Source organism: Nannospalax galili, unplaced genomic scaffold (genome assembly GCF_000622305.1).
Source record: "Nannospalax galili isolate Female #2095 unplaced genomic scaffold, S.galili_v1.0 scaffold875, whole genome shotgun sequence".
Taxonomy (NCBI): Eukaryota; Metazoa; Chordata; class Mammalia; order Rodentia; family Spalacidae; genus Nannospalax; species Nannospalax galili.
Genome location: NW_008337059.1, coordinates 319,403 through 343,699, shown reverse-complemented (window position 1 = coordinate 343,699; position 24,297 = coordinate 319,403). Strand labels below are relative to the sequence as shown.

Genomic DNA, 24,297 nt, shown 5'->3' with positions numbered 1-24,297 from the left:
CAGGGTCTCCTTGTAGCCCCAGTTGACCTGGAATTTGCTATGTAGACCAGGTTGGCTTTGAACTCACAAGATCCTCCTGCCTCTGCCTCCTGAGTGCTGGGATTAAAGGTGTCCGCCACCATGCCCCCAGAGAAGATTTATGTTATTAATAAACACTGCAGGTCAAAGAAAGAAAAATGGATCTAGTACCTGGATGACTGAAGTCAGGCCACTAGACCAGTGCTTTTTGGTTTATGTAACTCTCTTAACATTTTCCAGGTTATAATACAGTTGATCAGACCACAGCTATATACAGGCTAGATCCTAAGTAACATATTTCAAACTGTATTTTAAGATTTATGTTAACAAATGACCAGTTTTGTCTTTCTGTTCACTTTTTAAAAAAAGTTTAGTTTTGAAGGCCTTTTGATTTTCTTTCCACATTCTGTGTGGTCTGAACTGCAAGGTTCCTTCTGTAGGTCTGGGAAAGGAAGGCACAGGAAGAATCACATCAGCTTTGCTTGCTCAGTGCAGTTGGTTTCTTAGAATGTTTGCTGGATGAGTAAGCGGGATAAACACCACTGGACCCTCTAATCACAGCAACTGCTTCACTCTAAAACTAACAGTTCCTTCCACTTTCCCCAGGGATCTTCGGCAGGAAGGTGTCCGACAAGCCCATGGCAGCTGGTTCCGTCTCTCCTTTGTCTACAACCACTGTCTCTTCTTTGCCTGTATCTTGGTGGTGCTACTGGCCATCATCTTGTACCTTTTGCGAATCCGCAGAATTCACCACCGACAAACCCGAGCCTCAGTTCCACTGGACCTGCTGTGGATCGAACAGGTGGTGCCGATGATTGGGGTACAAGTGGGGCCATGAGGCTGGACCAGAATTGGAGAAACTCCAGTACTCTAGAGTTGCTGCTTACCGACTTCCTCCACTTTCTTGTACTAGCCTCAGATACTGCTTTGGCCTAGGAATTTCTACCTTAATTTCCACTTAATTCCTTTTTAGTACCCAGGACCTGTCTCAGAGAAGCTGTATTTAGTCTTTGAGGAACTAAATGGTGAGTGGCTGGTGCTAACATAGGGGACCAAGCTTAGCTCAACTAAAGCAAGCTTCTCCTTTAGCTCTGAAGTCTGGTGTGTTCCTGGGGTCCAGCTTATAGCCCTTGCTGAAGCAAATTTGAGATCAGGTGACTGGAAGCCTGGTTGAAACCAACCTGGAGCATCTGATACAAAGCCAGAGACATTCCAGCCCTTTCTTTCTCTGTAACAGAGATCTCATTTATGTGGAGATCCACAACCTTTAATAGGGATCCAAGATCTCTGAGGTTTAGTGGACCAGAATTTCAAGACAACCAAAACAATACAACTTCTTTGCTTACTTGACAAGCCATCATGTGTGATCCAAGATCCCTGACATTGTTGATGTTGTTATATAAATCTAGAGCCCCTTCTAAATGGATGGTCCATTGAAGATTTGACAATATTTTATCTGATACCTGGTCTGACCAATATAGAAATTTTTTCCATGTCTGTGTGCCTCATAGGCTGCTTGGACATTAATGTTGCTTCCTGAACCTTAAGTGCTTATAGAATGGGAAACTGATGGGGATTGGAGACCTGGGTTTGTCTGTTTGCAGGTCATTGTCCCATAGGCATATTTTTATATATCAGAAGACAAGGAGTTCCCTCATTTCACTGCTAAGATCTTAGGTATTTCGGGAAGGGATATATTTAGGTTGTTTTTTTTTTTAAAAAAAGTGGAAGAATAGTATCAGGATTGTAGACAAAGGCAATAAAATAAGTTATGCAATGTTTGAAAGACATCAAATTCTAAACTTTGGAACAGCTAGAGATAAATCAGCCACGAAGCCACCTGGCAACTTTTAGAACATCTGTTTAGAGACCCAGTCACAAACAGCACTTTCATTAATGAAGAGAGGAAAAGCCATATTCATATATTTTTCAGCCTCTGCCTTTCAGAAATTTCACTTATATTCTACAGTCAGCCTTTCAGTTGCATGAAGATTCCTTGTTCAACTCCTCTGTCCCATAGTCTTCTGTTTATTTTCGGTATCTGGCCACAAGTGGCCTGCTGCGATTATGTCCCCAGGGTTGAAGTAGCTTTCTTTATTCTTTTTGGGAGTAGATAGGTCTCATGAGCCCAAGCTGGCCTCCAACTTATGTAGCCAAGACTGGCCTTATACCCCTGATCCTTCTGCCTCCATCTCTGAGTTGATTTAAAGGTGTGCACCAGCATGCCTGGCTCACTTTATTTTCACCAAAGCCTTTGATTCTAGGATTAGAATAGAGGGAAAAAAGTCTCTCTGACTTTTAAGGAATAAAAATGAATTTTTCATAAATTCCATACTGGGAACAGAAATTATGTGTAAAATAATTAAGATGGTCCTAGAAATAAATTTGAGACAAAGATAAGTATATTGACTCTGAGTTGGGTGAAGGGATGCCAAGTCCTGAATTTTCTTTTTTTTTTTTTTTTGAGGCAGTCTCACTATGTAGCCCAGGCTGGCCTGGTATTCAGTGATCTGCTTTAGCCTTCCAAGTGCTGGGATTACTGTGCATATTATATGTTTCATTTGGAAAGATCTCCAATTTTTCATTAAGACTATGCCATTGCATTTTCTTTTAAACTCTTGGTTTAAGACTTCTCAGTTGTCTTGATTTTAATTCTTTGTATGTCTTGTAGTAAGCCTTTGCTTTATGAGTGCTGCCTAAAAATGACAAAAACTATGTTTTTGCTAGCCATTTGCTGACTCAGGTAACTTTTTATTTTACCTTGGTTTCCAGATACTACTTTGAATGTTCTTTGGAGATCTAGTCAAGTTACTGATTGTTTAGCAGTGATCACGCTCATATGCCCAAACTGAAGCTGAAGTTGGAGGCAGAGACTAGTACAACCTTAAAGCACTTATTAGTGAAATTATTCTTCATCCCGATTTTAAGAATAGCTGCATATTGTCAGGCCTTTACATATCAGATACTCTTGTTAGGAATTGTATTATATGTATATTTAATTATGACCGCAGCCTTTCAGAATGATATTCCTACATTCTTTTTATAGTTGAAAAATCTCAGGATATCTACCTTTATAATTTTTCAAAATAAATTTATTTTAATTAGTATTTGAGTTTTATGTATCTTGTTTATTATTTTAATATTATGGGATCGAGACTATATTACTGTAAGAATTCCCAAAGTTCCAAAGTTTAAAAATAAGAAGGAAAAATTGTGTTACATCTTTCAGAAGAATGAGTATATTGCTCATGATATTGGTTCCTGAACTCTCCCATTGCTTCCAATTAGTAGACTTTAAATGAAGTCTCATTACCCAGGTTCTCACTGCATCTATTTCCCTTTCTTCTAATACTTTGGATTTCACTTTTAAGCAGTTTAATTGCCAGGTTTCTTAACCACAGCATCCAAACAGCGGTGATGATTACAGTCTCAGTGAAGGTAAAAGGCTTAGTTGAGCTATCTACCTCACTATAAACTTAAGTACTTTTATGCAGTTTCCAGTCTGGTATTGGGTGTGACTTCATTTGAGAGTAGGAATTAAGGTGTCTGTAGCAATGGCTGTTTCAGATATTCCAAATCAGTCTCTTAGTCTCTCTATGCTAGTCTCAGACTCTTGCCATAAAGACAATATTGCCAAACTTGTGAAGATTTTGTTGGTGTTATAAAAATGATTGTTTAAAAATGGCTCCTTTGACTAACTTTTTTGTAAATAATGAATGCATCTGTGATCACATACTTCTAGGTAATGTTCTGTATTCCGTATAGCTATGTTCTTGGCCTTCCTTCTCCTAACTCAGATCAGATCTAAAATGAAGTGCTGTAGTACCTTGTTTGGGTTCCTGTTGACCGTGTGGTTTATGCTTCTGTAGGTGGCTTGTTAAATTTCCATTTTAAGCCTGCTTTGCCTACTTCATCTTGTTTTATATCCCACTAAGCAGTCTTTGTAGTATTTGACATTTCCCTTTTGCCTTAGTATCTCATCATTTTCCTTTGTTAAACAATTTTTAGAGGAACAGAGGAAGAGTCACTTGACAATTTTGTTTTCTGGAAATTTAAGCAATAGAGAGCCTTTTAAATTGTAAAATGGAATTACTGCTCATACTATAAGGGCTTTCATTTTTCAAATATAATCAAATCATTACTTCCATTTTTCTAAAAACCAAAGTTAAAAAATGTTCTAAGCCGGGTGTGGTGGCGCACGCCTTTAATCTCAGCACTCTGGAGGCAGAGGCAGGCGGATCTCTATCAGTTCAAGGCCAGCCTGTTCTACATAGTTCCAGGACAGCTGGGGCTACAGGGAGACCCTGTCTCAAAAAAGACTGAAAAAAAAAAAAAAAAGTTCTAAATTATAGGATATTTATAGTCATGCATGTATGTCAGACATGCATGAAGATACATCTTCTCCCGAGCCTCCCCATAAGGTAGGGCAGCTGCTGACAGACCCTCCAGAAGCTTGCTATTCATTTTCCCCTGCTGTGTTAGCTTTCCATTTACTGTAACAAAATACCTGAGATAATTTATGAGAAAGTTTATTTTGACTCACTGCTTTAAAGGTTCCAGTCAGTGGTCAGGTGGCCTCTTGGCTTTGAGCTTGTGGGAGGTAGCAGGTACATTATGGCAGCAGGGCCCAGCAAATCAAAACTACTCAGCCCATGGCCAGGAGCCAAGAAAGGATGGGACTCAAATGCCCGTCAATGACTTAATGACCTTCTGTGAATCTACAGCCACTAGGGTCTCACCCACCTCCCAATAATGTCACCCTGGGGACCAAGCCTTTGTAACACAGGCCCTTTAGGAGTATTCCAGATCAATCCTGTAATGCCATTTGAAGACAATCCTGTGAATTCCCTTAGCACGCTAATCACCATAGTGACTTGCCATAGTGGATGCATATCTCAGTATAGGTTAAAGAGAAAAATGTGAGCCAGCAAAGAAGCTCAGCATTTTAAAGCACTTGCCACACAAGCCTGGCAACCTGAGTTCACGCCCCAGAACCCATCTAAATAGAGAAAATACTCTCTTTGCAGTTGTCCTCTGACTCCATGTGAGTATACAGTGCATACTCCCCGTCATACACAGGCACACACAATAGTACATTTTAAGATGTTTTTAAACATTAGATGGTGTTGTGAGGATTATGTCCTAATTTCCATGAGCTGTTGAAAGAGAAAAGAGAAAATTCTGGGTTAAGTAATTAAAAATACGTTTTAATTTCCTTTATAGTTAAAAAAATTAACAGAACTGTTGACTGTTGAAAGTATTAAAGGAAATTCATTCAGTCCTCTAAGTGTGCAGTGGCTTTTCCTGGGACATAAATCAGTAATTGTCTATTTGCCTTGATTCATGCTTTCCTGATTCAGTGTTTGGCAGGTTTGGTGACACTGTGAATTACACACATACAAGAATAATTAAGATGATCTCTGTTCACCAGGAGCTCATAGACAGCATAATGCAGTGATATAGCTAAATGCCAGATCTGTTCTCCAAGCTTGTTCAACTGTAATTAAAAAATAAAGTAAAACATCTGAATCTTGAACTGATTTACGAGTTGCCACTTTCTTGGGGTGAACTATAAGATTTTTAGTATGTGGTTCTTTGATTGGATCCTACTGCCCTCTTCTGACTGCTTTTGGCTAAAGATGACATGGATTTGGGGATCAGAAGATGACGGTGTGGGAGCCTCCGGTGACTACAGCTCTCTTCTTTAAAGATTCTATCTAGAGGACAGGATAGCCCGATATACATACAGGATCAGCAGATTAAATGAGCAGATTAAACCAGCAGATTAAGTGGGGGTAGAAATTTGGCAGGAATGGGAATATTAGAAGGTAACTAGACTAGGAGGACGCAGGCCAGTGGTCTCCAAACTTACACGCACTTTGGAGTCACATGGGGAACGCAAAACTAGCCTACTACTGTTCCTTGGGCTTTTGATTTAGTTGGTCTTGAATGAGGCTTAATTTTGAGATTTTAAAAAGATTCTAATGTGAGAAGCATGGGGAACCACTTCTTTGCAATAGCACAAGCCCACTAGTGTGTGGCATTTTTGGAAAATAAACACCACAGAATGGTCCATTTTAGGATAGCCTAAAACTCAAGAATATTGGAGCTGATCATCTAGTTCAGAAATTGCAAACGAGCAATTTTGGGTCACATGTGTCTGTTGGACATGTTAAGCCTCTGTAAGTTTTTAAAACTTGATGTTTATTGTTAACATTTAATTAAGAATATTCACTTTGGGGCTAGAGAGCTGGCTCAGCAGTTAAGAGCACTTGCTGCTCTTTCAAAGGACCCAAGTTCAGTTCCCAGTACCCATATCAGGCAGCTCACAACCCCCTGTAATTCCAGTTCCAGGGGACCTAATGCCCTCTTCTGGTCTCTATGGGCACCTGCACACATATATACATTCACACAAATATACATACACATAAAAATCTTTTTAAAAAGATTTACTGCAAAATCTAGTTTCTTAGCTTTTATAGTCCAGAAGATCTGCCAACCCTAGACCTTGGCAACAGGCCAGCATGTTGGGTTAATGAGTAACTCCATTACAGCATCTGTTCTTGAGTCTGTGGCTGTCTCCACCAGTATAGCTGGTAGACAGGACTGTGGGGTACAAGGACCCAGAAATCCAAGGTCTCCCTTTTAAGAAAAGTCAGACTGCCTACTAAGCAGCAAATGACATTTCTTTCTGCTACAGATTTTAAAAGGACCCTTTGGTGTAACCACACCTAATGACATTCTTGATCCAGTGACTTGTCTCAAAAACAAGCAGAGTTTTAAATAATTTGACTAACTTGGCAACCACTTGCCATGTCAAGGTCATCCTCCTAGAAAAGGCCATGTTCCTATACTTGCTCACGAGTTCCCAAAGCAGTTTCAGTCTCAGGAAGTGATCCTGAGCATTATTTTGGGACTCTTCGGAGTTCATTCATGAGCCAAAGGGCACCACTGAGCAGAGCCAGGGAGCCTGACTGATGTGTGGCAGCCAGAGGAGTTGGAACATACATAAGCAGAGTGCTAATGCCCAAGGCCACCTGCAGAAGAAAGAAAAAGGAAGAGTAGTAATACTGAAAATGACTGCACACAGACAGCTAGATACACAAACTGCACATCTATCAGAACATTACAAATATTTCTATTTGATTTCCTACGTAAGCATACTTATAATGAATGAAATTCAAACAGTCTAGGCAAACCTAAAATCCCCATTTAATTATCCTCTACCTGTTCTTTTTTATGTTCTTTTTTCATTTTTGTTTTTATTTGTGTATGAGTGTTATGCCTGCATGTGTGTAAATGCACCCATGTTGGGCAGTGCCCACGCAGAGATCAGAAGAGGGTATCGGGTACCCTGGAACTGGAGTTGTGGACAGTTGTTAGCCACCATGTAGGTGCTGGGGTTTGAACCCAGGTCTTCTGCAAGAACCAGCAGTGCTCTTAACCACTGAGCCATCTCTCTAGCCCCTTATCAAATGTTCTTTGATACTAGGTCTTTAGCTTATGTTGGCCTGGAACTCAAAGTGATCCTCTTGCCTCAGTCTCCTGAGTGCTAGGGTTATAAGTGTGAGCTACTGTGCCTGGCTTGTAACCAGTTCCTGTTCCCCATGGCTAGTTGCTGTTATTAGTTTCTATACAACTGTACTTTCATATATGTGATTACTGAGATACATGTACTTTTACATTGTTAAAAAATATATTTTTATGGTTGGGCACGCCTTTAATCCCAGCACTTGGGAGGCAGAAGCAGGTGGATCTCTGTGAGATGGAGGCCAACATAGTCAACATTAGGAATTCCAGGCCAGTGTGTGTGTATATATGCATTATGTGTCTTAAAATGCTGTACAGTATTTCACAGTACAGATGTATCATAGTTGTTTAGATTGTTTCCATTTTTTTAAAAACTGCAATTCTGAGTTTCCCCACACAATGCTCTTAGTGCATTAAAATATTTATAAGGCAGACACAATAATCAGTTTTCTGGGCCAAAGGATTATATACTTAACATTTTAAATGATATTGCCAAATTGCCCTCTGAAAAAATGCTATTATAGACTCATGCTCTTACAAGAATCCCAAAACATATCCATTTTCCTATACTGTGCTTATAATGGATTATCTATCCCCCCCACCCCAAAACCAATTCTTTCCAAAGTGACAAGTACAAAATGGTGCTCCTTCCTGATGCTAAGAAGCTGTTCATAGTTATCAGCCACTCATCATTCCTCTATGAGAACAGTGTACTGATATCCTTAGATTTTCATTATTAATATTTTGATCTACTGTTAATATTAAATGTGTTTGGGGGACATCATCAGACCAAGAAGGGCTTTATACCTGCATGTATGCCAAGGCCAATAGAGTCACTGCTGCCATCTTGGTCCTTCGAGGAAGGGGGATTCTCCGGGAGAGGAAATACAGCACTGTAATGGCAGTGACGGACGTGATTCCCTGTGAGAAGAAAGATTCTCATCACACATGTGAGGGCTTCAGCTATATTGACTTCCACTCCCCTTGCACATCTGACACGCCACTGAGCACCTAGGAAGAATGGTACTGTCTCAGAGAACACAGTTCCACTCCAGGTGCTGCACCTCAGCTTTGTCCACAGTCCGCTTGTGTTTGAAGTGGCACCGTTACCCAGGGCTCTGCGTCAATTTATGTGTATTACTTAATAAACACTTTCAGTGACTTCCATTGCAGTGGGTGTCCCCCAAGTGAGAGCCTTATTTCTTAAATTATCCCTTGTATCCTTAACCCTAATTCTGTATCTACTCTAATCTCACACACACACACACACACACACACACACACACACACACACACACTTTTTTTTTTTTTTAAACTTTTTGAGACAGGGTCTCCCTATGCTCTGGCTGGCCTCCAACTCAGAGATCTGCCTGCATCTGCCTCTGCCTCCCGAGTGCTGGGAGGATTAAGGGCATGTGCCACCTTGTCCAGCTTTAATCTTCTATTTTTAAAGCAGGGCTGACCTTAGCACATAAGGGATATTTTTCTGGGTTGTAAGTGGTAGTGCTTCCCCATGGTAGTGTTTCCAGCTGGTGTTAAAAACAATTTAAAGCTTCATTTTCTTTTAAAATATTTTATTATTTTTTATTTTATGTGCATTCATGTATTGCCTGCATGTAGGTTAAGTGCACCCATGTTGTGCAATGCCTGTGGCAGTCAAGAGGCTGTCGGATTCCCTGGGACTGGAGTTACGGACAGTTGCTAGCTGCCATGTGGGTGCTGGGATTCAAACCCAGGTCTTCTGCAAGAACAACCAGTGTTCTTAACTGCTGAGCCATCTTTCCAGTCCCGAAAGCCTCATTTTCATTTATACCAGAATAAGGGTCCAGGATTGGCAATGAAGTTCCCTTTCTCCATCCATGATGTCATGGAGAATGGTTTCCTATCATAATTCTACCTTCGTTTCACTTCCTTTCCTTTCCAGAAGTGTCCACAATGACAAATTCAGCCATACTTTACTTATGCTAAAATACTGTGTAGGGGTGGGGACAGATACTGCCAATCTCAATCTGCTTGGATATGAGTCCTTTCAGTATCTTTGTCTCCATCATCTCATATTCAGCATGCCTCCATCTGATGAGATCTGCTGTCTCTAGCTCAATGTTCACTCAGGAGGTGCCATTTCTGGTCACGTTTTAAGCATGCGACAGAAGAAACTTTGGGGTCTCTCGATCCCTCTTTACATCTATTCCTAACAGCCAATCTTATCTCTCTGTTCCTTTAAAGCTTCTCTCAAATTCACTAGTCCCCAAGTTCATCTCCCACCATGCAGCCTTGTTCCCATCACTCTGCCAAGCCAGTCTTAATATGGCCTATATATAATCAATGCCTATTGGCTAAAATAACCCAAAAAGCATTAAGGAGCTCTTTGATAGCCTTGTGCTCAGCAGCCAGGGAATCTACTCTCTTTTCTAATCAACCTCACTTTTACTGAAATGATGATTTAGGCATATTCAGGATTGAAGGAGGTTGTGATTACTTGTCAGATTATAAAAGGCATATTTGAGGGGCTGGAGAGATGGCCCAGTGGTTAAGAACATTGGTTGGTTTTTTTTTTTTTATTTTTTGAGACAGGGTCTCCCTGTAGCCCCAGCTGTCCCGGAACTCACTATGTAGACCAGGCTGGCCTTGAACTCACAAAGATCTGCCTGCCTTTGCCTCCCAAGTGCTGGGATTAAAGAAGTGCACTGCCACGCCTGGTAGGAACACTGGTTGTTTTCGCAGAAGACCCAGGTTCAAATCCCAGCATCCACATGGCAGCTAACAACTGCCCATAACTCTGGTTCCAGGGAATCTGACAGCCTCTTCTGTCCTCCACAGGCATTGTATGACATGGATGCACTTACCTGCACACAGGCAATACAGGCATATACATAAAAAAATAAATAAATTTTCTTTTAAAAAGGCATATTTGAATTTTCAGCTAGAATTTGAGTATGAGTAATGCTAACAGAAACATGAGATCAGAGAACTGGTCCTAGAATTCCTTCCAAAAGAACAAGAACAGTTGCTGTCCTGCTTCTGACTGCTACCAAGAGTGCCTCACTGACACCCCCAACACTTCTGTGTGGCTCCCTGTGCCCAGCAGCAGAAGCCACACTTACCAGAACCCGATGATCAAACTGCACCATGGTGGGATTCTCAAAAACATTCTTCAGGATAGGGGAGAAGGTGAGGAGGTCATCTGGGATCCAGGATTCTCCCATTTTGGGGAAGGAGTTGTAAACAAGCCCCGCATCCAGTCCTGCTACAAAAGCTCCTGCATGCCAAGGTAAGTAGGACTTACTAAAATGAAGAGACCAATATTATTTCTGAATACATAAAAGTCTATTAGTCCAGAGCTAGACAGAGATTTGCTGGAGGACATTAGAAAGATGGACAACAGGACTTCTCAAGGGTAGACTACATACATGTCAGATCCTCATCGGAACTGAACACATCCCTGCATCCTTTATCTTGCTCCCACCCAAGATTCCTGCCTATCTCACCTACAGACAAGAAGCTCTGCAGGGAAGCTAGGCTCAGTGGTGCACGCCTTTAATCCCAGCGCTTGGGAGGCAGAGGCAGGTGGATCTTTGTGAGTTTGAAGCCAGCCTGGTCTACATAGTGAGTGCCACATTAGCTGGGGCTATAGGCCCTGTCTCAAAAAGACAAAAAAAAAAAAAAAAAAAAAAAAAAAAAGAAGCTCTGGAGGGAGAGGTGTATTAGATTGGAAAACACCCTTTCTTGATTCTGTGCCCTCTCTGTCCCTGCAATACTGCAGATCTGTTTTAGAACTGTAGGATTTACTCCCTCACTTCCTTAGTCTCTGCTCAAACATCACCTCCCCTAATGATCCTACATAAAATGGCTTTCTTCTACCTAACCCCTCTCTCCTCATCCTATTTTTCTTTACAGTGCCAAATACCACTAAACATATTTTTGTGTGCATTATCTGTCTTTCCCAAGGGCTCAATAAATATTTGTTGAATGAACAAAAAATAGAAAACATAACCAAACAAAAAATTTCCACAAATATATACAGTAAATCCCGGATAAGCAAATAAAGAACGTATGTGTGAATGAGCAGATGACTGATCCGTTACTATCAACAAAGATTCAAAGAAATTTGAATCATATTTTTGTAAACGTCACAAAGACGGAAGTTCACTTTGTTATACAGAAAAGAAGAGAACAAAAGTAAAAAGGGTAGGGGAGACTCCTGGCTTGAATTATGTTTTCATTTCTGAGCAGTGCTGTCCAAGAGAACTTCCTGTGACAATGAAAGTGTTCTGTATCTATTCCTGCAATTCAATCAATCACAAGCCACACTGCCTGTTGAGCACTCCAAATGTGGCGTGTGTAACGGAACAAAATTCTAAATGCTATTTAATCTTAATTTTATTTATCTTTATTTTATGTGTATGAGTGTTATGCCTATATGGATGCAAGTCCACCCATGTCATGAAATGCCTGTGGAGGTCAGAAGAGGGTGCTGAATCCCTTGGAACTAGAGTTATAGACAGTTGTTAGCCATCATGTGGATGCTGGAATTCGAACCTGGGTCTTCTGCAAGAACAGCCAGTGCTCTTAACGACTTAGCCAACTCTCCAGCCCTATTTAATCTTAAATTTAACCACATGGGGCTTCTGATTCATATATTAGCTATTACACTTCCAGAATTAGAGAGGTAAAGGTAAAGATACCATTTCAATAAAGAAACTACCTGCACTGATCCCTCAGCCCCAATGAACTCACCATCTCTGACCTATTTGACCAGGTTATTTGTCTGACCCATGCTGATGTAATGGAATAATAATAATAATAATAATAATAATAATAATAATGCTTATATAATACTGACAAGCAACACTTCTCTTTGCTACATGCCAGGTACACTTCTAAATACCTCACATGCAGTCATCATCTCCATTTTATACATAGCTGACAGTTCACAGGTGAAGCCAAGACTGGACCCTGGGCAGTATGGATCTAGATAAATGTTCAATATTTTTGTTCAATTGAGTGGAAAGTAGGCACAGAAAACACAGGGTTGAAGATGGTGGGTGTCACAAGTGTGACAGGGAAAGATGAAGAGACAACAAGAAAGGCAAAGCATCAGGCAAGAGATCTCATGAGGAGTATATGGGCAATGGACACAGACCATCTGTGACAAGACGAGCCCTACCTGAGAGTGCCGTCAGGAACACCAGACCTGCTGTTCCACCAGCTAAGCGTCGCAACCACAGGAGTTGGCGGGTTTCAGGTAACTAAAAAGGAGTATCGCTCAGATAAGCTGTTTTGCAGGAATTATGATGGGCAGCAAGGTCTCCAAATCTAAACCCAAACAAGGTCAGATCTTCTCTGACCTCTAAAGGAGCTGAGTTCTCCCAGCAGATGCTGTTTTAACTCACATCACAGTTCACTGTCATTGTGCATTTATTATGTGTCTTCCCTGATAATCCTGCAAGTTTATGAAGGTGGGAGCAGGCATCTCACTTGCTGCCAGTCACCCTAACTTAGTGTTTGGCATGAAGGTATTCAAATTCAGTTATCTGTCAAAAACTGGATGACTAAGCAGGAGAAAATGCTTCAGCACAGTTGAAATGATGTGGCTGAGACAATGGACTGGATTTTCATGCCACATGATACTTACTGCTTATACTTAGAATCAAATCTGTATAAAGTGCCCAGAAGGAAGATTCTCACATTTAGTGGTTTTAGTAAAGCCAAAAAAATTTTTTAGGGCCAGTGAGATGGCTCAGCAGGTAAAGGCACTTGTCATCCAGCCTGAAAACCTAAGTGTGATCCCTAGAATCTACAAGGTAGAAGGAAAGAACTCTTGAAGTTGTCCTCTGACCTCCACACATGCATGCACGTACACATACTATATATACATACCCCACACTAAATAAATGTAAATAAACTTTTCTTTTTTTTAGTATTTCATTTATTTTTATGTGTGCGAGTGTATTGCCTGCATGTATGTGAGTACACCGTGTCATGCAAAGCCACGGAGGTCAGAAGAGGGCTTTGGATTCCCCTAGAACTGGAGTTAAGGGCCATGTGGATGCTAAGAATCGAACTCAGGTCCTCTGCAAGAGCAGTCAGTGCCCTTAACTGCTGAGCCATCTCTCCAGCCCTGTTTTCATTTCTACTGTAGTCAGTCTGTGATATTAATCAGTGAATAAACAATATTTATTATGCCAGGGCTGGACAGATGCTCAGTCAGTGAAGTCATTAACATGTAAGCCCATAACCCCCAGCACCATCATGAAAAGCTGGGCATTGTGGCACAAAGCTGCAGTCCCAGTGCTGGGTGGTAGGTGGGCAGAAACAGGCATATCCAGGTTTAGCAAGAGACCCTGCCTCAGAAATAAGGTGGAAAGGAATAGAGGAAAACACCTGACATCAACACCGTCTACATACTAATGCATAAACGTGAACTTGCATGTACATGTGCACACACACAAACATGTATATACATACACACACACCACACACACACACACACACACACACACACACAAAGAACATTATGATGGATCTGGCATCTTAATGATTGCCCTTGGAAGGCTGAGGCAGGAGGATTTTGAATTTGGAGCCAGTTGTAAGTCAGCCAGGGCTACACAACCAGATCCTGTCTCAATCGCCCCTACCCCCTCAAAAAACACAAACAAAAAGAACCTATGTGGTACATACCGGGAATTCCAGCCTCAGGAGGTAGAGGCAGGAAGATTAGAAGTTCAAGGTCAATCTCAGCTACATAGAAAAAATAAATGAATAAAAATTTTAAAAACCCAAACAAAAACAACCCCCAAAGCCTCTTAAGAATTCATAACCATAAAACACAAAGGAGTTAAGTTGAAGTGCTGCCCTTAAATGACTTACAATCTAGACTACACAGAGTCAGGTATCAGTAGTAAGATATGGAACAGCATTCTATCAGTGCTGTCTGGCAGATTTTTCCATGATGATGGATCATGGTCTATCATCTATGGCTAAAAACAACTTGAAACATGGCTAGTATGGCTGGACCTTAATTTTATTTAAATGCAAAGTTTAGTTGAATAAAAATTCATTCAAATGAAATAAGATGAGTGTATTGCCTGCATGTATGTGAGTGTACCTGTGTTGTGCAATGCCACAGAGGTCAGAAGAGAGCTTCGGATTCCCCTGGAACTGGAGTTAAAGACAGTTCATAGCTGCCATGTGGGCGCTGGGAATTGAACCCGGGTCCTCTGTAAGAGCAGTCAGTGCTCTTAACCACTGAGCCATCTCTTCAGTCATTGAATTAACTAAATTTAAATAACCACCTATAGCTAGTAGTTACCAGTATGGAAGAGATGACACTGTATCACTAGCTGGCTGTCATCTCAAATCCTTCTGATAACGGTCAAGGTAATAGCCCGAGTCCTTAATGGGACACAGCTCCAAATACCTGTTAGATGATCCTATTGAAGGATCCTGTGTACATCAAAATCCTCTCCATGTGGGGCTGGAGAGATGGCTTAGCAGTTAAGAACACTGGTTGTTCTTGCATAAGAACCCTGGTTCGAATCCCAGCACCTACATGGCAGCTAACAACTGTCCGTAACTCCAGTTCCAGGGTATCCAACAGCCTCTTCTGACCTCCATAAGCATTGCACAACATGGGTGCACTTACCCACATGCAGGCAATACATGCATACCATAAAATAATAAATAAAAATTTTTTAAAAGTTTAAATATTAGAGGGGCTGGAGAGATGGCTCAGCGGTTAAGAACACTGGTTGTTCTTGCAGAAGACCCGGGTTCGAATCGCAGCACCCACATGGCAGCTAACAACTGTCCGTAACTCCAGTTCCAGGGGATCCTATAGCCTCTTCTGTCCTCCGCAGGCATTGCACGACATGGGTGCACTCACATACATGCAGGCAATACCCTCATACACATAAAATAAAAATAATAAAGAAAAAAAAAAGTTTAAATATTAGAAAAATGTGTCCTAAAGTGTAGTGTCTTACGACTTCTATTAAAAATGAAGGTGTCAAAAAAAGAAAGCTGGATCTTGCTTTTAGGTCAAAGCATAAAAATGTAAAAATTGCTATTTCCCTAAGGGAAAATAAGCATAGAGAAAAGCACTCTTTTAGACAGAATCATGGTTTAATACAGCATTATACTTGAATGCTATATCCCCAGTTAACTCAACATAGCAGGGCTCTCACACTAGCAAAAGTTCCACTACAGCTCTGCTCTGGTGTTCCTGGCCTCGCCATTCACTGTCACCTGGGAGTCACAGTGGTTGGGTTATGTCTTACTGTTGGCACTCCTCACTTTACCCCTAACACCTGTGTTTTCTCTTCTGCATTAGATAATGTTGACAGGATATTCAGCTTCTAAATATTGAATAATCCCACTCCTGAGTATGTATCCAAAGAACTGAAACTAAGACCTCAAAGAGTTCTCTGCACAACCATGCTCAATGATGCAGTATTCACAACAGCCAAAAGTGGAAGCAAAAGATGTTACTTGAAGAGAATCTGAATTCTGACTTAACTTCATGTTAGAGCCAGAATCTCCATTTCCCTGCCGCATCAGCATCTGTGCAGATGTGGTAGCCCTCGAGACTGACATTTACCTTGTGCTGAGGGAGGAGCAGTGAGAGTGAGGTCCACAGGCTGGCACAATACAGAACCAGGGCAGATCCCAGGTGGGCTGCAAGGCGGTACTGACTGACCCGAGGGATGTCATAGGACTCTGGCTTTTCTTCTAATCCACTTTTCACCATATACCAACCCAACAGACCCTAGAATCCAAATAAAAAGAGGCAAATCAAACAAGGTGAAAATGTTTGGTCTTACTGAGAAAGTACACTGTCAGAAGTATACCCTACCTGACCCATTCTCCCTACACTCCCCTTATACCCAGTGTTGAAGAATCATGACCTGATCACAATTCCATAGTAGCACCATCAGTGATTGATCACTATTTACACTTGTGTTTTGTTGAAGTCTAGTTCAGATACAGAAAAGTGCAAAGTTCATCTGTACCTATGGTGTCTTGAAAAAGTGTCCCCTATAGGCTCCAAGTATTTAAACACTTGGTCCTTAGTTCATGGTGCTGTCTGAGGAGGGTCATGGGACCTTTAGAAGGTGTGGCCATACTGGAGGAAGCATGTGGCTGGGGGCAGCTTTGAGAGTTCAGTCACATCCCACTTCCAGTTTCACTGCTTCCTGTGCCTGCTTGAAGATGTTGAGCTCTCAGCTTTCTGCTCCAGCTGCCTCCTGCCATGCCGCCCCACCATGATGAACTCTTATCTGTAAGGAACCTAAACTCTTCTATTAATTGCCTTGGTCACAGTGTTTATCGCAGCAACAGTACCAAAAACCTTACAAATATCTGATAATTTAACATACAAACCAGTGAAACAGAAAAAAGAATTTATTCTATGAAAACTAGATTGCATTCTTAGAAAAGGATTAATAAAGGCTGTTTAAAAACAATTACTGTGGGCTGGTTGTGGTGACACACGCCTTTAGTCCCAGCACTTGGGAGGTGGAGGCAGGTTGATTTCTGTGCTGATGAGGCCAGCTTGGTCTACACAGTGAGTTTCAGGTCTGCTGGGGCTACTATAGGGAGTAGTAGTTAAGATAGGTGGGGATAAGATAAACAAAAAATTTTGGGGGGATATCATTCAACTGTGTAAGATTTTGCATGCAGCCTGCACAAATACATTTTACTCCAAGAAAAATGAAATTGGAAATCATAATCTGTGGAGATACAAGAGATCTAAAGTTGAACTCCAAACTCAAAGTCAAAGAGAAGACCTTAGCTCTTGGAGGCAGGGAGGCAGGAATGTTGGTAAAGAAAGTACATGTTTAAGCCAAATGTGGTGGCACATGCTTGTAATCCCAGCACTTGGGAGGTAGAGGCAGCAGGATCAGAAGTTGAAGGTCATCGTTGGCTACATAACAAGTTCAAGGGCAGACTGAGCTACACGAGACCCTATCTCATAAAACCAAACCAAACCAATCACAATAAAATTCCACCCCTCCACCAAAAAATACATGTTTACATTTAGAAATTTACAGTATGTATCACACACTGATTCTCTGCTTTTAATTAGCTTTTCAAATAACAGAACATCAGCTCCAACTGTATCAGATAAGATATATCCATTTCACTCCCAGCCTCTCTATCTAGTAGAATCAGGTGAAAGGGCTGAGCTTCTCCTACTTCTAAATGTATGTTGTTCCAGTAATCCTTTGGAGCATTTCCTTCCCCTTTCAAGATTTGTTTGGCTCTTCTAATTACCTTTCATCTGCAGGAGGCATTGGAAAATGATGAAGATACAGAGTGAATTCTCTAGCCTAACTTGCTTCCTTCCATAACCTTATCTGACATCCTAAACTTCTACCTCTATTTTTTAGTGTTTAATTATAAAATATTACCATATATTTTTAAAATATTTTATTTATTATTTTAATTTTATGTGTATGTAGATAAGTGCACCCATGTTGTACAATGCCTGCAGAGGTCAGAAGAGGCTGGCAAATCTCCTGGGACTGGAGTTACAGACAGTTATCTCCCATATGGGTGCTGGGGTTTGAACCTGGGTCTTCTGCAAGAACAACCAGTGTTCTTAACCACTGAGCCATCTCTCCAGCCCCAAAATATTACCATATTTTGTTCTATCTAACTTTCCTTCATTACTACTGAACCTTTATTAGAGTCTAATTCTTTACTGTTTCTAGTGCTTTATCAATCTTTTATTTTTTGCCATTATCAGAACTTGACAATCAGCACAGAGTATCAATTGCTTCTTAATTAGCTCATCTTCTAACTACTTCTGAGTTAATTAACCACCTAATTTCCTCCTGATCAATTCTTTTTTTTTTTTTTGCCACTGTGACAATCAGGATCTTTACATTTTGACCCAAGTACTTTCAGGTGTCTGTCTTCTAATTCCTTTTCTTGGCTCTTAGCTTCACCTTTAAATCTGGGAATCCTTCAAAGCTTAAGACAAGTTCAGCTTTCATGATTTTAAATATCACTTACACTTGTATTTCAGCTACACCTGTATCCCAAGATCCATCATCCCACGGACTGTTTCCGACTTGCCTCTGTAGCTAGTCTAGAACAGGGACCACTCTTCCCTAGACTATAGGCAGACAAGTTAGGAAAAGGGAAGAGAACCATCCTTGGGACATAAATTCTACTTCTACTGGCACAGGAAACATACTTATTGAGTGCTTACTGATTCTAGGCACTCAACTAAGTGCTTTATATGTATTATTTCATTTGATGTCCCTCCAATCCTAAATGATAAGCACTATTACTATCTCTACTTATAGGTAAGGAAATCATACTGACAAAAGTCAGATAGCTTGCCTTAAGTGGCAGAGTTAGGATTTGAAGCCAAGCCTATGATACAAAAATGCTTACTTTTATACTTATAGTGCTTCAAAGATCATTTCCTTAAAGTAATGCCAACTTCAAAGGAAGTTCCTTGGAACATCTCTGGTATCCCAACCTTAAATAAATCTTACCTGGAAACAGACTAAGCCACAGAGGGAAAGAACTCGTCCTTTCATGCCACGACTGAGCCAACCCTTTCTCCAAAAGTAGGCAGCAGGCAGGATGTATGCAAGGCCAACAATGCGACCCCACATTCGGTGTGAGTACTCCATGTACCAGATGAACTTGAATTCTGCCAGTGTCATATCATGATTCAGGCTGGGTGAAATGGGAAGTCAAAAATTAAGAGGAAATCTCCATTTGGTTTACTTATTTGTTTACTTACTTATTTTAGTGCACACATATGCATGTGTGGACTTGTACATGCCACAGAGTATGTGTGGAAGTCATAGACGACTTTCTGGGAGTCAGTTCTCTGGTTCTCTCTTTCCACCTTGTCTTTGAGGCAGGGCTTCTCTTGAATGTGCCACTGCAGGCTAGGCTGGGCCTCGAGCTTCTAGCCAATTCTCCTGTGTCTGCCTCCCTTCTCACAGTGGGAGTGCTAGGATTACAAATGTGTACCACTGAATTTCAGCTTTTTATTTAGGTGCTAGGGATTGAACTCAGGTCATCGGACTCATGGGGCAAGCACTTCTACCTACTAAGCCATCTCCCCAGCTCCTCTATTCAATTTTTACTTCCCTATGGAATACAGAAACATTTCCAGTCTGTAGCTTGGTAGATCTTCCAACTCTTCCTCATTAGTAGTTTTAGCATGACTCTGGACTTACAGATTTAGAATAGGCAGCTCACCATACTTAAGTAAACCACAGATGAAGAAATAAAGAAATTTAACTATTTTAAGATATTTAAAGAAGCAAAAGAGTGAATAAGATTTTCACTTGAGGGGCTTTGGAGATGGCTCAGTGTATAAGGATGTTTACTGCACAAACGTGAGGTCTTGAGCTCAAATCCCCGGTGCCCATGTAAAAAGCTGGGCATAGCCATTCATGTCTGTAACTCCAGTGCTGTGGGGGACGGAGGCAGGAGGATCTTCAGGACAGCTGCTAGCCCAGCTCCAGGTTCAGTGAGAAACCGTCTCAAGGAGTAAGATGGAGAGTGATACAGCAGGACACCATGTCCCACTCGTCTCCATACATGGGCATATACATGAACAAACATGGATGCCTTCATGCACATGCACACACACACACACACACACACACACACACACAAAGATATTTACCTGATTTTTTTTCTAACACTTACATTTTAAATTCTGGAAATTGCTGGTACTTTTGAAATTCTGCTTCCCATTCCTCTTGGCTTGTGGGTGGTTTCATCTCCTTTACTAAATGCCAATCTACCATTGAGAGGCCAGACTCTGTCAACCTTAGGATAGGAAATAAATTTGTGAGTGTATGATTCTACATTATTCATAATTATTTGATAGCTAAAAGTAGGTCTAAGCTTAACTTACAAGTGCTAATTTCTTTCCTCCTCCTCCTCTACTACTATTTATTTATTTGTTTGTTTATTTTTGTTTCTGTTTGCAGTGCTGGATATGAGATCCAGGTTCTTGCACATACTAGGCAAGCGCGCCTTATCACTGACCCACATCCCCAGTCCTTATGTCTTTATACTCTTATTCTCTCAATTCTTTCATTAGACAACTCTCACTTATAGCTTGTTGATTTATTTTTTTTTGAGACAAGGTCTCCTAGATAGCCCAGGCTTGCCTTGAATTTATACCTCCTGAGTGCTGAGTTTATAGGTGTGTGCCACCCTGCCGGGCTCCCACTTCATTCTTTCACTAGCACTCCTTTTCAGGCAGGAACAACCCTTAGACTAATAATTGTGTGCTAAATGCATAACCAGCATTCCTGTTCTTTTGGTGCTGGGAACTGAATCTAGGGCCTTATATACACTGGACCAATGTGCTATGATACAAGCTATCATCAACATTCTTTACAGAAGGAAAAAGACTTATTATAGATGTATATGTTTGAGATATTTAATTTGTTGCAGTTTCCCATAACAACCAATATAAAATAACACATACAGTATTTTGAAATAAGAGGGTAATGAATATAGGGCTGGGCGTGGTGGCACACACCTTTAATCCCAGCACTTGGGAGGCAGACACAGGTGGATCTCTGTGAGTTCAAGGCCAGCCTGGTCTACATAGTGTGTTCCAGGCCAGCTGGGGCTACAGGGAGACCCTGTCTCAAAAAGACCAAAAAAAAAAAAAAAAAAAAAAGAGTATAATGAATATGAAGATAAACACATTTGATTAAAAATTAGGGAACAGGGGCTGGGCTGGAGTTGGTAAAGTATTTGCCTAAGTTTGGTCCCCAGAATCTACATAAAACAAAAGCAAAAGCAAAAACAAACCAAACAAAAACAGGTATGGTGGCACATACTTGTAATCCCAGCACTGAGGACGTGAAGACAATCAGCCAGCCTAACCTACTTGGTGCATTCAAGGCCAGCAAGAGGCCCTGTTTTAAAAAACAGAAAGGTGGCCAGGTGTGGTGGCACATGCCTTTAATCCCAGCACTCGGGAGGCAGAGGCAGGCGGATCTCTGTGAGTTCAAGGCCAGCCTGTTCTACATAGTGAGTTTCAGGACAGCTGGGGCTACAGGGAGGCCTTGTCTCAAAAAGACCAAAAAAAAAAAAAAATAGAAAGGTGGATGGCACATAGGAATGACACCTGAACTTGTCCTCTGACCTCTACATGAATGCATACACACACGTACCTATATACACAGACAAAAATACACATATGCACACACACACGCACACACACGAATTAGTATTTTCATCAAAAGGAATCAGCGTTCCTAAACTTAAGGCCAAAGCAAAAAATGCCAAATATAAACCTCAAACATCTTATCAAACGAGAAAGCAAAGAAGCTATCAAAGGATAGCTTTGTCAAAAAGATGCTGGAACCAACTTGAAGAGATTCCTGCCAATTAAGATGACATAATTTAAGTAAACCATCAACCCAATCACCATAGTAGACTAAGACATATCAAATGTTTTTAAACTATGAGTTCAAAATGAAACTTAAAAACTCAGACACTTTACTTGAAACCTTAGGAGGATCTTAGGAACAAATTTATTATTTTGAAACCGGAAACTAAAGAGAATGAATCAAGTATCCTGGCTTTCTTACAAAAAGTACACCCTGAGGTAATTAAATTGCTAATGAGGGAAAGTTTCTCTTTAATGTTGAGCTAACAAAATTACAGTTTTGCAATTCTAATGAATTAATGAATCTAGGCAATAGTAATCAATGATAATTGAACTCTCCAATAGACTCCAGATGCTCATGAGTGTTCCAATCACCTAGGAAGTATTTCATGCTCTTCTCCCAGTATAAATCTAATCAAGCAACTACTCATTTACAGGACATATGGGAAAAAGGCACATGCTAAACATCACCAGATAGACAGTCAGCAAAACCCAGACTGTGGGTAACTGAAGGACAAATGATTTGAGTTTCTTCAATAACAATAAAACTGTAAAGGGGAGTGGGTTCAGTTCCAAGCTCCCACATGGCAGCTAACAACTATCTGTAACTCCAGTTCCAGGGGATCCGACATCCTCTATCCTCCAAGGGCACTGCACAACATGGGTGCACTTGCATACACACAGGCAATATACTCATATACATAAAATTTTAAAAATTAAAACTGCAAAGGGGAGGGGGAGGAAAGCCTAATTCTACAAAGTCTATTTATAGATATAAAGATGACCTAACCTAAGAGATATATGAAGCAATTGTAATTTATGGAACTTATTTATGTTTAAACAAAAAAGTTGTGAAAAAAAAGGCTTGAGATAAATCTGAACACTGACTGGAGAGGTAAAATATACACAAACAGTACACAGCTACCAGACAGACTTAAATCTGTCTTTATGATAGGCTTCTACTAATAAATCACTAAACTGTCCTAAGACAGGGCAGTCCATCAATTTCTCCATCTGTAAAATGAGAGGGCTAAAATAAATGATCACTAAGGTCCCTTTCTCCTACTGAGTAACCTGGCTCACCAAGAGCAAATTACTCACCTAGTTACTCCACCAAGAATAACTGCTCCAGCTACTGTTCCACTGCACACCAGGAGCCATCGGCCCACTGTCCGCTCAGCTGCCTTTGAAGGAAGGGCCACTGTACCTATTCCAGACTGCAAAGCCACGTCAGTGATGGTGCTGTATTGCCCTGGCCTCAGAGGACGCCTGCCATAGTTGCAACTACACTAAAGATCAAGACAGAAATTACAACTCAAGAATCAGGGAAAGCTGCTACCTACACTCAGCCTCAGTTTGACTGGATAAGAACTGCAGATCTGGTTTACTGTTATTTCCTGTGAAGTTTCGAGTCCTACAAATCACTTCCATAGTACCTCCCCACTATAACCCTTAATACACTCAAGTATCTTCAGGTGACCTGTCTGTACGTCTCACTAATCCATAAGCTGTGGATGGTAGGCTATGGTTAATCTTGGTCTTTCCCTACTGATATCTTTGTTTTTAGCACAGGTCCCTTACACAGGCAAGACCTTAATAAAGACAAATGAACTAACAACTGAATGAACTGTGACTTCCTCTGGGACCAGAGCTGGGTTAGCATTTATCTGTCTTCCTAGTTCCTAACATAAAACAATCACTTAATAATTATTAGAATTCTTTGGGTTCTCTTCAGATCATATAAATCTTTAATGTTTTACTAAGAATTAGCAAAAGTGAATAAATACATGTTCTCTTTTGGCTATAAACCTGAGTTCAGTTTCCTACTTCTAATTAACTGAACATTTTAGTCAAGCTTAAGCCTTAATTCCCTTCTTTGTAGAATGGGGACATACATTATTTGAGGACGCTTTAGCAGAAACTGAATATGTAATTACTGAATTTAGCATATGCCAAAAATCCGAGGTACATATAATTATTTAGTCCTCACAACCATCTTGTGACAGGTACTGTTATCCCATCCTACAGATAAGGAAAAACAGAAAAGTTAAATAAATTGGCTAGTATGACAAGCAGGGGGCGGTATTTCCTGATCTGCATTCAGGGAGGGGTCTGGATACAAGGAGATGCAGGCCTTTCACCCTAGCCCCGCTTCCGTGGTCGGAGCCCGCTGCAGTGGGTACCTGTGCTCTGGGCGGAGCCCTAGGGACCAGGAGCCTGACACAGCGGCTTCCCGACAGAGCCTTCAGCGGCGGAAGGAGCAACCGCTGCATCCTGATGCACTGCACGGCCGGCGCCAGCCTACCAGAGAGACCTGCGGTTTCCTTTCCGGGCTAGCGAAGGGGAAGCACTTC

At 41.0% G+C, this 24,297-nt stretch overlaps 2 protein-coding genes and 1 non-coding gene across 6 annotated transcripts in view; 1 reads left to right on the top strand and 2 right to left on the bottom strand.

Annotated features, from left to right (window-relative positions):
* The window catches only part of Entpd7 (ectonucleoside triphosphate diphosphohydrolase 7), a 53,922-nt gene extending 48,368 nt beyond the window's left edge, over nucleotides 1-5,554 (top strand). The window contains exon 13 of the mRNA XM_008831940.3: nucleotides 625-5,554. Coding sequence (XP_008830162.1) covers nucleotides 625-856 — 232 coding nt within the window. The 3' untranslated portion in view covers nucleotides 857-5,554. The remainder of the gene's footprint in view (nucleotides 1-624) is intronic.
* LOC103733173 (cytochrome c oxidase assembly protein COX15 homolog) lies at nucleotides 4,293-24,297 on the bottom strand. Of its 4 annotated transcripts, none has more exons than XM_008831939.2 (9): nucleotides 24,127-24,293; nucleotides 23,045-23,232; nucleotides 20,236-20,358; nucleotides 19,059-19,245; nucleotides 16,148-16,315; nucleotides 12,716-12,797; nucleotides 10,653-10,807; nucleotides 8,356-8,469; nucleotides 4,293-7,055 (listed from the first exon to the last, which is right to left on the bottom strand). In XM_008831939.2, the coding sequence occupies exons 1-9, from the start codon at nucleotides 24,214-24,216 to the stop codon at nucleotides 6,924-6,926; spliced, it is 1,239 nt and encodes a 412-aa protein (XP_008830161.1). In that variant the 5' UTR covers nucleotides 24,217-24,293; the 3' UTR covers nucleotides 4,293-6,923. The 4 variants fall into 4 exon arrangements, with proteins under 4 accessions (XP_008830161.1, XP_029418876.1, XP_029418875.1 ...); XM_029563016.1 differs by having other exon boundaries at nucleotides 23,045-23,227; nucleotides 24,127-24,271; XM_017797850.2 differs by lacking the exon at nucleotides 10,653-10,807 and having other exon boundaries at nucleotides 6,943-7,055; nucleotides 24,127-24,296.
* Nucleotides 18,291-18,353, bottom strand: LOC115070174. The gene has a single exon (XR_003849375.1). It is a non-coding gene; the product is annotated as a small nucleolar RNA SNORD43 (small nucleolar RNA).

Excerpts from the sequence above, each read along its gene's own strand:
- LOC103733173 (XM_008831939.2), bottom strand. The coding sequence starts at position 24,216 with ATGCAGCGGTTGCTCCTTCCGCCGCTGAAGGCTCTGTCGGGAAGCCGC. Across the intron at positions 23,233-24,126 it reads GGGCTCCGCCCAGAGCACAG|TGTAGTTGCAACTATGGCAG; the intron begins GTACCCACTGCA and ends CTTGATCTTTAG. Across the intron at positions 8,470-10,652 it reads AGTTTGATCATCGGGTTCTG|GGAATCACGTCCGTCACTGC; the intron begins GTAAGTGTGGCT and ends TTCTTCTCACAG.